General features: G+C 37.8%; 1 protein-coding gene across 1 annotated transcript in view; it reads right to left on the minus strand.

Moving 5' to 3' along the window:
* Nucleotides 1–4,663, minus strand: part of LOC121302585 (protein Largen-like) — a 47,913-nt gene extending 43,250 nt beyond the window's left edge. The window contains exon 1 of the mRNA XM_041232590.1: nt 3,713–4,663. Within this exon, the coding sequence (XP_041088524.1) occupies nt 3,713–3,850 (138 nt within the window). The 5' untranslated portion in view covers nt 3,851–4,663. The remainder of the gene's footprint in view (nt 1–3,712) is intronic.
* Between the last annotated feature and the right edge of the window lie 10,896 nt (nt 4,664–15,559).

Raw genomic sequence — 15,559 nt, forward strand, 5'->3', positions numbered from 1 at the left:
TCTTAAAGAGGAGTTTTAAAAAAAAAAATAGGGTCATAATCTGTACCTTAATAAGCTTCTGGATTTCCAAAGTGTTAAAACCTTAATATTTTTCTGTGTGTGTAAAACAAAAAATGAATGTTGCATTTTCTAATCTGATTTCACAATGAAACCAAGTAGTATTGCCTGACAGGCAGGATTTTTCAATTGAGCATGTTTATTTTTTTAAGTTTAAAATACGCCATTTTATATGGTAGTGTGCTTTACGAGAAACATATTATTATGTATTGTATTTGATTAAGTTATGCAGATATTTATAAACTAGGGGAATACAGTAACAAACTTTTTTTTTCACCATTTAACAATTTATTGTATTTTTATTTAATTCTCAATGCTGCCTTTCTGTACCTTTTGTCATTCAAACAAAAGTTTTAAATAAAAATAACAGTGCTTGCTGATTCTCCAGTGCCTTCTATACTTTCTATAACATTACGTAGTTTTTCTCAAACAAAATGAAACTATCAGGAACAGAACAATTTGTTTTCAAGAAGGCATGTCAATTTTTCAAGCTATATAAAAATGTAATCTTTTTTTTTTTTTAATTAAAAAGCATACACTGCCTCTGGACACGCCCCCTCCCCCTCCCCCTCCCAGTGCACGCTTTGTATGCTTTCTGAAAATAACAATCATTTTGGACAGCTCCTTAGCTGTCTACAGAAACCTGTAATTGTCACACTTTTAAGTGTGGGTAAAAACATCTCTGTGGGCAGGATTTTTTTGTAAATACTGTACTCTATTGTTTATTTTCACAACCAGGTTCAGCAGGCCAGAGTTTTATAGATTGTTTGTTCCTCGCCAGCAGAAAGCAACCTGTACTATGTGGGCCTGCCGCAGAGTAGTTATCATTCAAGTCAAGACAGATTTTATGAATACATTTATTTACATCTTCAGAACAGACCATCAGCCTAATTTTGACGAACAAAAAGATGGAAGGCAATGTGCAAACTCAAGAGCATGTTGCGTCCTGACTCCTGCCATATTCCCCATGTTGTGATAAAAGGACATATCTATTTTATAATACATCATTAATATGTAGTAAAAAAGACATCACAAACACATGAAAAGATTTAAATAGAAATAAGTGAGTGTGGTTACCATGACATCAAAAGCCCATAAATACCATCATTGTTTGTTTTCAAACACACTTTCCCTTGACAGAAACAATAGGGCTGTTGTGGACGGGGCAGTGAGCATAGGGGCGATGGTCAGGGCATGGCACAGTTGGGAAAAGGCTAATTCGAGGCTTGAAGTGGGTGCTTTTCTCGAGGAGGAGGTGCAGGGGTCTAGCGATGGTGGCGAATCCTTTCATAAACCGACAGTAAGAAGCGAGATCTAGGAAACTGCAGAGCTGCTTCATGTTGACTAAGGTGGGCAGCGAAAAGTGGTTTGGCGCCTGAAAAGGTGGCACTTGCACGGGTGCAGTTGCAGGATCCTCTTCAGCACCCGCTGCAGGTTCAGCAGTGACCCGGGAAAGGTCGGCACATGCATCAGTAGATCATCCATTTACACAATGTACGACTACCTGGATATGCCGTCCAACACCCTCTCCATCAGCCATTCGAATGTGGCCGGAGCATTGCACAAGCCGAACAGCATGACGTTTAACTGCCAGAGTCCCTGTCAGATGGAGATGACAGGGACTCTGGGTTTGGCGTAGGGAGTGAGTTCCACTTGTCAGTAGCCTCTGTGTGCGCAGGTCAACAGAGCTAATCCAGGTGCCGGCGATGAGGTCCAGTGACCCAATGATGCGGGGCAGAGGGTATGAGTCTCTCCCCGTGACAGTGTTTAGGTCGGTAGTCTACACAGAACCGAAGACGCCTATCTTTCTTGCCGACCAGTACCACTGGTGCAGCTGAACGGCTTGATCACCCCCGCTTCCCGCATTTTTAAATGATTTTCTCCACTGACTCGCATCTAAACAGGGGTAGCTGACATGGTAGTTCCTGGCTGGGGGTCCATGCTGGTCTGTCCTCCACCCTCTAGCTTGACTGCAGTAGCATGCAGAGTTGGCCTTCTCCTGTTCATCCAGCCCCTCACTGCTGCGCTGGTGCATGCTCTCCACCGCCTCACTGAGGGTGGCTCTCAACATCACCAGGCATGGAACTGCTGCCACTGTCCTCATCTTCCTCCTGTGCATCACTGCCAGTCGGCGCCGTTTGCAGGAGACCTTGAACGGGTTGGCACTTGTCATTGTTCCAGCAGAAGCGAGTGTGGTGACTGGCATATTCAGGAGTAGCAGCGGACCCACACCAAACTTCACTGTTACTCTCTTCAGGTCCAGCTGTCCTTTCGCTTGCTGCAAGAAATCGAGCCTGATGATGCACTGGTCTGAATGTCTATGATCCAGACATTGTGATCAAGGGCGGTCTCACTCAGGTGCAGCCGCAGTAGCCACTCCCTTGCATCGGTGACAGCTGCGTGGTCACCGTCCGCAGTTGCACCGCGGTGGGTTCCATCTTGGCCGGCTGGTCTCGCTGGCCTGCTGGAAGATGTCTGGCCAACATCTCTGTTCTGTTGGTAGTCCGTTGGTAGGCACCACTCTCCGACGCTGGCTGCCGGTCACTGGGCCTCCCCTGCTCGTCACAATGGCCCTGAAGCTTTAACAGCTGTCGGGGAGGGCTTTTGTGGCGGTGTTTTACTTTCCGTCTTTTTTTTTGTGTTCCGTGCAAAAATCAAAAAGGGCCAGGAAGGATGAGAACAGTGGCAAAACCCCATCCTGACACTATGAAGAATGTTATGCAAACTAAGTAGGTACCTAATTAATATATCCCTGTGCACAAATCTAATGGGTTGATGTGGTCAGATTGAGTATTTTCCATCTACAGTGGTTCCACCTGTTTCAAGGTCCTAATGGAGGTGAGAACCTATTTGAAACAGGCTCTGTGCTAAAATATATATATTTTTAAAAGTCTCTTTGACTATAATAATGGCGATCTTGTCCATTGATTGAAATCCTGAAATGACACAACAACTGTCATTTGCGTCATTGATATATAGGTTTCACTTAAACACTGAATAGTTATTCCACAACCTTTATGTAAATTGAAAATTGAAAAAAAATCAGAAATTTATGATGGAAAAACGTTTGGGATAAGAGTCGGGTTAAAACAGACTGAGACCGCGAGTTTCGGACTGTAGAAAGAAACTTTTGTCTTCAGGGCCAGTATGTCTAACATTTCCATTGCAATTATACTCATTTCTCAATACAGTTTACTAAAACAGCACAGAAACACTGTGACTCATAAAATGTATTGTATTACTGTAGGGACCGGTGAAAAAGGACCAGACTAACACCATTAAAAACAGCTGGATGAACTGCTTTTTAACTTGAAGGGGCGGGGGAGGGGTTGACTTTGAAATGTTGTTACAGAATAGCTTTGGTAATGCTGTAATTAAAGTAAATGCTTAATGCAACCGTTATTTCTATGTGTATAACCATCATAAACACAAATAGGAAGGCTGCTATACATTAACTATGCGAGAAACAGGCGACTAAAACAAATACACAATAGAAAACAACGCACTTGTATTAAATTAACAAGTTGTCCGCCGTAAAATTACACTGACATGTTCTACATTTGTTAGGACTTTAAAACAAACAAACACGATGTAAAACGACTTCTAAGCAGGTCGGTAACAAAAGTTTAACCAAGTTATAAAAAACACCACTTACCTCTTTGAGTTCTTTAGCCACATCCTTCAAATCACCCAGGACAGTTTCCAGATCCTCCACAATTGTCTTGATCTGTTCTTTTACCTTGGTTTTGGAGGCTGCTCCCTCTGACGATTCTGCCTTTGGTTTCCCTGACATTCTTGGGCACAAGTCAGGAGGTCTTTATGATCAAAAATAAATCCGTTTACCGCAGTCAGAAAAGTGTGGCCCCTGCATTTTTAGGGTCTATGTTCTGTTCTTTCCTTTCTTAACATGTAACAGAACTGCGCTGAATCAGGGCTGCAGAATTCCACCCTACACGCCTGCGCGAGAGTGCATTGCAAAATTAGAAAAAATAATAATACATTTAAAAAAAAAAAAAAAAAGGAAAATAATAGAAAACAAAGGTTTGCCATCACATATTTGTCCTAAGAGGTATAAATCCACGTTCTTTCCAAAAAGGGAATACTGCATTTATTTTTCCAAAGTCTATCCGAAGTCCTGTGTTAATACCCATCACATTTAGCAATTTGATTTCTGTAATTTTGTTTGTTTGTTTGAAAATGAAAACCAAAAGTATTAAACACTGCTAATGGAGGACCAGGGGACCAAAGATTAGACTAGACATTTTAAATGTCGCAATCACCCTTAAAAATCCTGCAAACTGCAAGCAATCTCTGCGTTTTCTGAGTCAAAGGCATATCACAAATCCGCAGCAAATAACTAAACGGTAGTCTATACTCTCATTTCACCAACAGTGAATTGTATTATTTGTATTTCCTTCTTATTAGTTTAGAACAAAAATAAGCAGTATTTGTAAATACTGGTACATGACGTTTATCAAGTGGAGCCAACTCAAGTGCTAACGCAGGCTTCAGATATAAAATGCTCAAAAAGCAACACGAAAGACACTCTTTACTGGAAGGAGATATTGATCATCTAGCGGTTACTGCAAAAACTGCAAGGAATACCACTGAATTCATTCAGTCTTCTGTTGGTTTTTTTTTTGTTTGTTTTTTCTTGTTTTATATAAAATTATTAAAAAAAAAAACTACTTTGGATAGAAAATAATTAATTAATAACACCAACGCTTCCGATCACCCCATTATATCTGGAATTTCAAGAAAAAATAAATCTGTTTCCAAATTGCACCAGATACCCCTGCTCGTTCTGGCAGCTGTATATCCCAATGCACAATGCTACTACACTCTGACACACACTGCGTTGTAGGGCTTTAAATGCCAGTTTATTTTCAGAGCAGACTGTAAATTAATAATCAAATCACGCAGATCCACAGCGGATAATAGAAACGTAAATGGTCAGAGTAAAACGGAAAATACTAAGACGGAATGCACGAACAAAAATAACGCAAAAAAAAACATTCTTCCACAAGTCCTCAAGCAACGGCAGTTCATTTCTGCAAACACATTGTTCTAAAATATGACGGGCGCCAAAAAAAAAAAAAACATCTGGCTTTTATCAACCATGTCCCTTGTTACTACCTTACTCACATAAAAGACGACTACTGACAGTTCACATCATTAGAGGGCAACTCGGAGGGGGTAAAGGTGCCAGCCCGAGAAAAAACGATATTTTAAAAGCAGTTACTGTATTTCAAAATAATTAATCGCCCTTGACATCATGTCACACTGTAGTTGGATAAATAAATACATAGATAAATAGATAAATAAATAAATAAAACCCTTGATTGTATCTCTAGTAGTTCGTTACTCTGGATGATTTTTTATTTCTTTTTCCATCAAATCAATTCTCATTCGCCCCTGTTGTTATTATATACAGTACCTTCAAAAACTGAGTAAGTGATGTCATTTTAAAACTGTTTCCTGTTAGAAAGATCACTTACCTCACGTTTTAACAACTCTTGAAAGTTACTGGAAACACATGACGTTTTTTTTTTTTTGTTTGTTTTGTTTTGTTTTTACTTATGTATTTATTTATTTTATGTACTGTATGATACATTTCATAAGACAAAGCGAAAATGTTAATACAAAATTGCTAAGGTACAGTAACAGAAACATAAGTGCTTTACAAATTATATTCCAATGCCAGATAATGCCAGTATGTAGGAAATTATACACACACACGTCCGCACGCACGCACAAACACTATATTAGATCTGTTCCGATTAACTGACTAATCAGTGATTAATCAACTAAAGAGTTGATCTCTAATAATAATAATAATAATAATAATAATAATAATAATAAATAATAATAATAATAATAAATACTATTTAATCGTGCAACAGATTACACGAATCTTAAATACTAATACTACATTGTCTCTATTTAAAAAAAAAAAACACTTTGTAGGGTAAAATATACTTCTTCAACAATACATTTAGCACATAAATACAAATAAAAGGTCAACAAATAAAAATAATAATAATAAAAAAGATTTATCCTGCCTCTAATCTAAGGTTGCTTATTTAGATATTTTTAAAGAAAGGTAAAATCAAATGATGATGTGGTTCTTTTTCTGTAATTGTTTTAAACTATTTGTATCATATGCAGTACTCAACTGTCAATGTAAATAATGTTTTTTAATGAAATTAAACGGGCACCTGAAGTCTATCTATTTACTGATCGCCTGTTCTCAGTCTACTCACTCCACTCAGCCCTCACACGCATTCTCCCGCTCGCGGCAACCCCCCTACTTATAACCTCCGGGGGATCCGCCAAATACACGCCCACACACATGCTATGGCGTACCGCGTACCCTCACAAAACACAGAACACTGAAACGGGACGTAACAAACAAGATAAACACAATGTCCCGGGTGCCGCAATCACCATGGTTGTTACAATACGTTTATTCGAAGGTACCTGTGGTAAATTGAAATTGAATATAGACTTATGTCAATAGAAAATATGTTTCCAAATACTTTTTTTTTTCATATTTGTTGTGATGCGGTATTTTGATGCACAACGTATTCAAACCACGACAAGCTTCAGTGCACTGCGTTGTAAAAAATTGTCGCCAATAGCTACATAGGAAGCAAAGTCGTTTGCACGCAGATATACAAATATAATGTATGAAAGAATGATTCCAACACAATACAATAATACCTGCATGCAGTGTTTCCAACTCTTACTCGGTGAAAGCCACTAGATCCAATGTAAAGTCTCCAGACTGGACAAAATGTCCCCAGAGCATAAACAGCTGCCTGTGTAATGTTATATAAGTACAATTAAATATAATGAATTTATCTTACCTTTAGAAAGAGAGCCTGGATGATCTCCTGGTATTGGGGGCTCCTCCTCTTTAGAATTTGATTGACTGCTTCCAGATGAGTAGAATGCCATGCTAATTGTAGTAAGCACACTGTGGGGTTGGATGTACTCATAGCATTTCTTGCCAGCAGCTTGGAGGCCATATGGAATATGAAAAATTGAGTTCACAGTACACAGTGAGAGACGATTTCTTAATTTATTTTTAATTACACTAAACTGTCTGTAGACAGCTCCACATCTGCACTGCTGTGAACAGTAAGCACCAGATTACACAGCTCTTTGAATGGGTTCTCACCTGCAGCATCTTTGTAGGATTCCACTTCACACCAGAACTTTTCAGTGTCATCAGCATTTTCCCACTGGATGTAGTGTATGTTGCGCCACTGAAACTCAATTCTGTTGATTTCCTCTTGTGATATCACAAACAATTCTGCCAGCTCTGTTATTTATTTATTAACAAGGACATTTGCTGTAAGATTTTTATATTGTCTGGAAAACGATTCTCAATCTCCTGTAACAGTAGCTCTGTGAAGTTAACGCAGCGCCCTTCTGGCGCAGAATCTTCCTGATTTCCTTCTCGGTCTCATATCCAAGTTGTGGATTAGGATCCAGATACTGGCGGACGTCATCTATGAAAAAATCAACCTCTGCTGTAGGAAGTGTTACACTGTGTCCAAGTGATGTGGCAAGCCTGACAAGTCCATCAATTAATTTAGTTGGATCAGTGTTATTTCCCTGGAATGTTTTGTTAACAGCCTGCACCTCTGATAGCACATATTTCTATAAATATTAAAAACGTCCGATTTTGTGGATCACAGCCTTCCAGCACCGTGGGAGAACCAATTGTAAGTCTTAACTAAAAAATGTAAAAAATTAGGAAGTGACTGTTCATGAGCACGGAAGACTGCCCGTACTAAACTGTGACAAACACACCACACCTGAACTAGGTGGGAAATTTGAGATTTTAGCTTTACATAAAACACCATTATTTGTCATTACTGAGGCATTGTCTGTCCCAATTCCAGTAAGATTTTTTAGGTCTAGCCCCAAAATTGAAATGCAGTTTTTCAGAGCTGAAACTATTTCATTTGCCGTTAGATCTTCAAGTTCCACAACACTTAGAAATCTTGAAGCAATCTATTTTTGTTTCACATTAAAAAATCTTATGACAACGCCAAGAATCTTGATCACAGAAATGTCATTAGATTCATCTTTAAATAAGCCGAATGGACCGCTACCAATGTCTGACACTAGCTCATTGATGAACTGAGTCCCTGTGACAAAGTGGTTAATAGTGTGCAGGTGCAGGTGATCAAAGAACAGACAAACAATTGTAATCCAGGTGAAAAAGGTTTGTTTACCTTAAGTCCAGTGCCTGATGGCAAAACAAACAGTAAATAATAATGCTGTTAAGTAATACAGCCGTGTGTATTACTTACATTTATAATCCCTGGGCTGGTCCCGAAATAATTGTCCCGTTATTGTATCCCCACATTAAACACAAAACACATACACAAGTCTGTTTGGTGTGTGAATTAGTGATTGTGGTACAATACAGTTTACAGTGATACAAGTGAAATGCTGTCCCGGGTTTGTGCTGGTCTCTGGCAACATCTCCGTAACGTATTAGCCATCTAGTGATTACAAGTAACTATAGACAGAACAAAACAAACACTCAAGATTATTCACCACACAAATACAGGTCCTTCCAGGTCACTTATTAATAAACAAAAACAAAGGAACAGATAGCATTGCTTCGACCCCTATTTATACCGTCACTCATGACTCCTTGGTAAACGATTGCAGCTGCTTTTTAAGATCTGCAGCTGCCACATCATTCGCCCTCTGGGTCAAGGAGTTAGTGTATCGAAGCTCCGTCTCTTTTCTACATAACCGATTTTCTTTTAACCCTCGGAACGAAGTGTCAGGTCACGTAGTCAGAGTATTCTGTTCCTGTTACTTAGCACCCTTGCAGGTCGAGAGAGAGATTTACCACGAAGAATCATTGTCTTTCTGTCACAGTCTCTAATGAATTATTATTGATAGCCGAACATTCAGACCTGTGCAGCCTCAGACGAGATGCATGGGAATCCTTAAATCGAGCTTTGCACAGCTCAGTTAAATGACTGACACTGTACACTACTCTGTGTTCAGCAATATAGAGGGCCAAAGCTGCTTTAGTTTCTCCAACAGCTAAATTCCCTGATGAAGATGAGACGAATGAATCGCTACGCACCTGTCTGGCATCCGAATATGGTTTTTCACATTCAGTGTGCTTTGCCTTATTTGCGTGTTTAGTCAGGTCTGACTTTTTTGCATTTAAACAGGTTTTGCAAAGCTTGTGATAAGCTTTGCTTATAGTGCCAGGAACACACTTAAGCCATTTCTTAAAAGCATCCTCCTTTAATAAGGCTTCCCGGAAATGTTGGTCGTAGTTTTTAGATGACTTTTATGCCATTTTCTTCGAAAAGACAACCGTTTTGCTAGACGCTAACCCGCACTGCATGAAAAGTTATGCGGGGTAGCTGATGTACCATGTCAATCATAGAGATTTCACCTCTGAATCGAGGAGCTATGCAGAAAGGCAGGCAGGCAAAAGTGCATCTGCTATCAAAACGACAGTAGCCTACAGGAACAGCAGTGGGGCTCGTGTTGGGAGACTAGACAAATCGTAGTATGGGGCTTTAATTTGAAGTATTATTTAAGAGTGTATTTTCTACGTCGAATAAAAAGCTAGACTATCACTTAATTTAATTCAAAGTAGCTAAATTAGAGATGTGTCGCATTCACATGTATAAAATCTCCAGTGTGTTTAAAAAGTTGTCAAATTTAGAGACAAATTCGCCAAATTGGCAACGCTGCCTATATAAGCCATTGTAGTAATAAATTCAGTTCCCCATGAAATTCAGTCCCCCCTGTTTGTTGTGCGCATGCACTAAACAATCTTTTGCTTGTCACCACACGTGCCCTGCTGATTTAATCGAAGAGGTTTCCCGGCAATTTTGAATCTTCAGTGGATACACACAGAGCTTGTCATTCATTTTTAAGCTTCCTCCAATGCCATATGCTTTTAATGATTCAGCAAAAATAAACAACGTAACATAAAAAAAAGAATGCTTTTTTAAGTTAAAATGTAATATTTACTTTTCTAAATAAACCTATAAACACTGCATTACCCATAATGTGACTCTTATATTAAGAAAACAAAGGAAACCGTATCTCACGCCTGGATTTCAGCTGTGCCCCCAAGTCTCAATTTTTTTTGTGCGTGTGTAAGAAGAAGAGACCACTATCTATTCAGAGATACCAGAATAAATAAGTAAAGGTGAGCAAAAATAGGCAATACAATCCCTTTTTACTGTTGACAATATATATTTTGTGCTTTTGTGAAACAGTATGTTACTTAAAAATGTCTAGTTGACATTTAATGGAAAAAGACACTCCAGCGCTCAGCTTACACTAAGAGGAGAGATATGTAATACAGATTCTATGTTACCTGTGAATTATACAAAATGTTGCCTGAGTCTTTATTTTTCTATTCGTCTCTGTCACAGAGACGGCCGAAGTGGGCGGCGTCAGAACCAGGAAAGGTAATGCAATACACAAAACACAGGACGGATGAAATGAAGTGATGAAGACGCCTGTTGGCGCCGGTTTAATACAAAATAAAAGGTTTACACAAACACGAAAAACACAGGACACGGCACTTTACGCCAAAATAAATAGACAAACGAAAACAGACTAAACTTAACAAAACGGTGCACGGACAGACACTGACAAACACGGTGAGCAGATACTTTGTTATTATTATTACTTTACTTATTTCCTCCGTCTCCAATCCCGTTCTCCGCTCACCGAACACCCAACCCCAGTATGTGACAACGTGCATCTATATATACTATTGTGCTGGGATTCAATTACCAATTAATTATTCACTTGAATCCCAGCACGTGAATTAATAAAGTGCAATTCCCCGTGCTCACATATTACTACATTTTACTTGCACGTGAAGTGCTGTGCAATCCTCGTGCCTAAATACACATATACATTTTTAAACACTCGTGTTACACAGACCCGTTTATATCCCGTGTACCAATGTCTATACACCAACATTTAAACACACCACACGCAACACATAACAGATAATATACACAGGGGCGGGCACTTTGTTACAGTCTCCTATGTGTTAAACATGAAATTAAATGCCACCAAATGTCCTTTCATTTATTTATTGTAGCTCAAACAAAACTATAAGGTTGGGTGTCAGTGTTGAGAAGTGAGAAAATATTAGATATGTTCTTTGTTTTGTGGTATCATTCATTACTAAACACCCAACCCAACTGAGCACAGAGAAAGGGGTCTTTATACAGTGGCAAAATGTGCTTATAAATAAATAGATCAAGGAATCAGATTCACTAAAATGAAAAGACAAAAACAAAGCAGAAACTGTTGACTTTTAATGGTGAACATAAGTGGACCAAGTATGATCACATTATTGTGCATCCTAATTTTGAATTTAATAGTTTTTTTTTTTTTGTTTTTTGTTTTTTTTTATGTATAGATTGCAAATCTCCTGTAAAACTCTAATCTCATTAAATCAAGATATCTTGAACTGTCAGAACCTGTGCTTAATTTGTGCCGGGGCACAGCCCCTTAACCTCTGGGCGTTCCGAGTCATATTCACAGTACCTCTAGCTAAAAATCTCATAAAATGCTTTCTTTTTAAATTCTCCACACAGTTGTATCAAGTCTGCAAGTACTTGCGTGCACGCTAAAGAGAGACAGTCTGCTGCCACGTTTGTAAACTACTTTAAATTACTTCATGAATTCAGCTTAAGTGCCTTTAAGTAAGATGACACTGACTACAACTCTGTTGTCGTTTTTTATACACAAATAAGCTTACTTGATTTGAAAACGTCATGAACGATACAAGCAACTTCTTACACTACTTAGTTTGATTAAATAGTACACAACAAAATATGAAAGCTGAACAATAATTTCAACAAAGAATGACAACCTTTTAATATATTATAGCCTATTTCAATAGGAACCCTGCTATATTATATTAAACGAAAACAATAAAAAAAAAATCTGGTTCTCTCTTGCCTTTTTCAATGAATATAATTGAATTAATAGAGAATAAAAACATACTAAGATAACAACTATCTAGCATAAGTTTAATTAATCATTTTTGTAATCTACCAGCGGCTTCTGTTGCACACACATCGCTAATAACAGTGTAGACCATGGGTCAAACCAATATTCGTATTGGGCTGAGTATTTTTTTTTAAGTCAATGTTGTCCTTCTTGAGTCCTCTGAATGCTTTTTAGTTTGTTTGTTTTTTAAACCATTTAAATGCAAAACTATAACAAAACATGTATACACTCTTTTTATTTATTAATTAATTAATTTATTTATGTATTTATTATTTGTCCTGCAGTTGCTTTTAATTAATTTTTCTGCATGTACTACTACTTTGCATATGATGTAGAATACGTGAATGTAAACATCTAACACTAGTACGTGCAATACTCTTTCAAACAAACATGTTATGATTTTAAATGTGCGGTTCTTAAGGACGGTATTATTGTCATTGCTTGCGCCCCTGGCACCTCTTTCTTTACAAATTAAGCACTGGTCAGAACTAATGACTCGAAGTGACTTGAGCCACATTGGTGACTCGACTCGACTCGAGCAGTTTAGTGACTCAACTCGACTCGAGCTTGACATGTCAGAGACTCGACTCGAGTCTTTACTCCCCAATGACTCGACACGACTCGAGTCCCAATTTTGACTCATTACAACTCTGGTGCATTGTAATCGATATTGGTACCCATCACTACTTGTAAGTATTCAGAACTAATCAATGAGAGATACAAGTCAGGAAGAACGGAAAATTGCCCAATTGCACTGGAAATTATATATCTTTTTATTTTACTTTTTTACGGGAAAATGGGTCAAATCAACATGAATTGAGTAACCATTTTCTGTGTTTATTAGCTATACACCGATTTCAATATTTTTTGTATCGGGTCTTTTTATCAGTTAAAACTGAAAATCAGAAGCTCTGTTATTAATTCAGCATATTAAATAATTTTACTTCAATGTGAATACCCAGTTAAGGCACTAATAATTGTTGTTCTTTAAACATCTGCCTTGGGAATTTTTTGGGAGTGGTACAATAACGTTTGATTTTACAGGTCATTGGAGACTTGGTAAGCTTGGGAGAAATGCCTACCCACCTGAAGCATGGACAGTGTGTCTATTTAAACCCTAGGGTGTGCTGTTCCCTTTTCATCCACTCCGCCAGCTCCCCTCCATCTGGACTTGTGGGCTACAACGGGACAGAGGGGGCCCCAAGGACAGAAAAAAAAGCTGTTCACAGACAGAGCTGTGCCTGGTAAACATGTCTTTCTGACTATACCCGATTTAAATTTTGTTGACTAGAATAAGACATCCAAAGAGAAACAGATTGTAGAATGATTTGGCGGGATATGTTTATTCACATTTTCACCAAAGACTTAATTGTTGATTCATTAGATTTACATTGGAAGGGAAACAGGCCTGAACAGTGTGTGTATATCAATGTCCCTTCAATCAGCTGGAAAGAAAAAACAAAGAAAAACAACCCCTAGGCAGATGTATATATCCCCTCTAGACATTTGTTACATCAGCAGCAGAAATCTGGCAGTTAATCAAACATCTTACCTAATTTTCATACAGCTGTGATGGCACTGCTGCAAGGAATAGTAGAAATGATTGATGGGAACGGTAAACTGTATTCTTTAAGGGTAATACACAAGTATATATCAATTCTAAGACTAACCCACAGTGGCTGGTTAAACTGTTTAATACTGTTTTGTTTTTCTTGATCACTTGATAAACATGTAAAGAGTACTACATCACTTAGAAAACTATTTTATTGTGTTTTACTTTCCCGCTCAAGACTCTACAACCATTTGTTCCCTTCTGTGTTGGTTTAAATTACTCAATACAAAATCATGTGACTTCATGCATTTAGCACTTAGCTTTATGAAGCACATAACATCTACAGAGAATAAGTGTACCTCATTTCATGTTTTATCTATGATTCAAAGAAATGCAAACACATTCTACTCCATTGCAGAACAAATTAAGATGTTTTTGCTCTTACCTGAAATTAATATTATCTCCAAGCTGTAGTGAATGTATTATTAAGATACTGTGTAAATACTGTGATCCAAGTGAAAGTAATTGGCATACAAATGTCACTCCTAGTAAAACATATTTGTACATTTTTTTTCTTTCTGAGAAATGCATTGGCTTCATTTCAATGAACTGAAGATCACTTAGGAAATTGCAGCTGGTTCAAATCCACAGATCACTTTACACTATATATATTCTATTCTGATGTATTGGGCATTACAAGGTGACATCAAGAATGTCAAGTTTGTTATTATTTTTAAATGCACAGTGAAGGCCTTTCTTTTAATCAGTCATGCATGGAGCTGACTAGGAAGGTACCTGAGTAGAGGATATAGTCAAAAGGTGGCCTAACAGGAAATCCTGAAGTGGTAAATTCTATTTTTGTTTGCTGGTTTGTTTTTATGTATTTGTTGTATACTGTTTTAACCATATTGTCTATATCAGTGTTTCCCAAATTAACACAGGAATAATGAACCCAGGACCCAAAATTATTTTAACTGAAATACTTCTTAACCAATCAAAAAGAGAAGTTTAATTTATTTGTAACTACACTACACTATATACGCATTCAGGCATTAATAGTTATTACTGTAAATGTTTAGTAGGAATGTTGCAGAGCATATAGAAATTTGCTGAAATAGCCGTTTGCCACTGAAGGAAGTGTACATTAATATATAAGACCTTTATTTAATTAATTGAGTGTGCTCAGATTAATTATCCCTCCCTCTTTCTAATTTGGATATGTGCAATTCAAACACCATTTACCATCTCCTCCAGCTTTTGGAGATACCTGTGATTCAAGCAACTGATATTTTTCAACAAGTTGGTAAACTGATTGCCTCCAGAAAAAGCATCCGGCTCACAAAAATCCCCAAATATGTACCACTCAAAACTGGGCTGACAAGCCCTGCTGGCCCACCTCCCATTCTCTTCATTAAAGAGCCAGGCTAGCCAGCTAGTCTCCAGCAATCCAAAAATGCAACTTGTTGGTTTATAATTCACTCACACCATGCTTTTACTGAGTCAGCCAGCTTGTTGAGATGTCACAAAAACAAAATTGAATAATTTTCGGTTAATACACTTTATATGTCCCCTGGTACCTGTGTTACTGTGAGTTTTTTTTTAGTTTTTACAAAAAAAAATGTATAATAATAATAATAATAATAATAATCATCATCATCTTACATTTCTAAAGCACCTTCAATGCCAAAAGGCATCACAAGATGCCAAAAGGCAATACAAAATACAAAAAATAAACAGAGTATACAAAATAGAACTGTCTAGTTTTGCCTGTTTGATGGACTGAAGATTAATTTATATTAACACATCATCTTGTGTGGCAGGCTGGTGACTGGATAGAGGCCCAGAGATAGTCTGGAGTTCAAAAAAATAACTATTTTATTAAACACAAAAATGAAAGGGCACAAG

This window comes from Polyodon spathula, chromosome 2 (genome assembly GCF_017654505.1).
Source record: "Polyodon spathula isolate WHYD16114869_AA chromosome 2, ASM1765450v1, whole genome shotgun sequence".
NCBI classification, from domain to species: Eukaryota; Metazoa; Chordata; class Actinopteri; order Acipenseriformes; family Polyodontidae; genus Polyodon; species Polyodon spathula.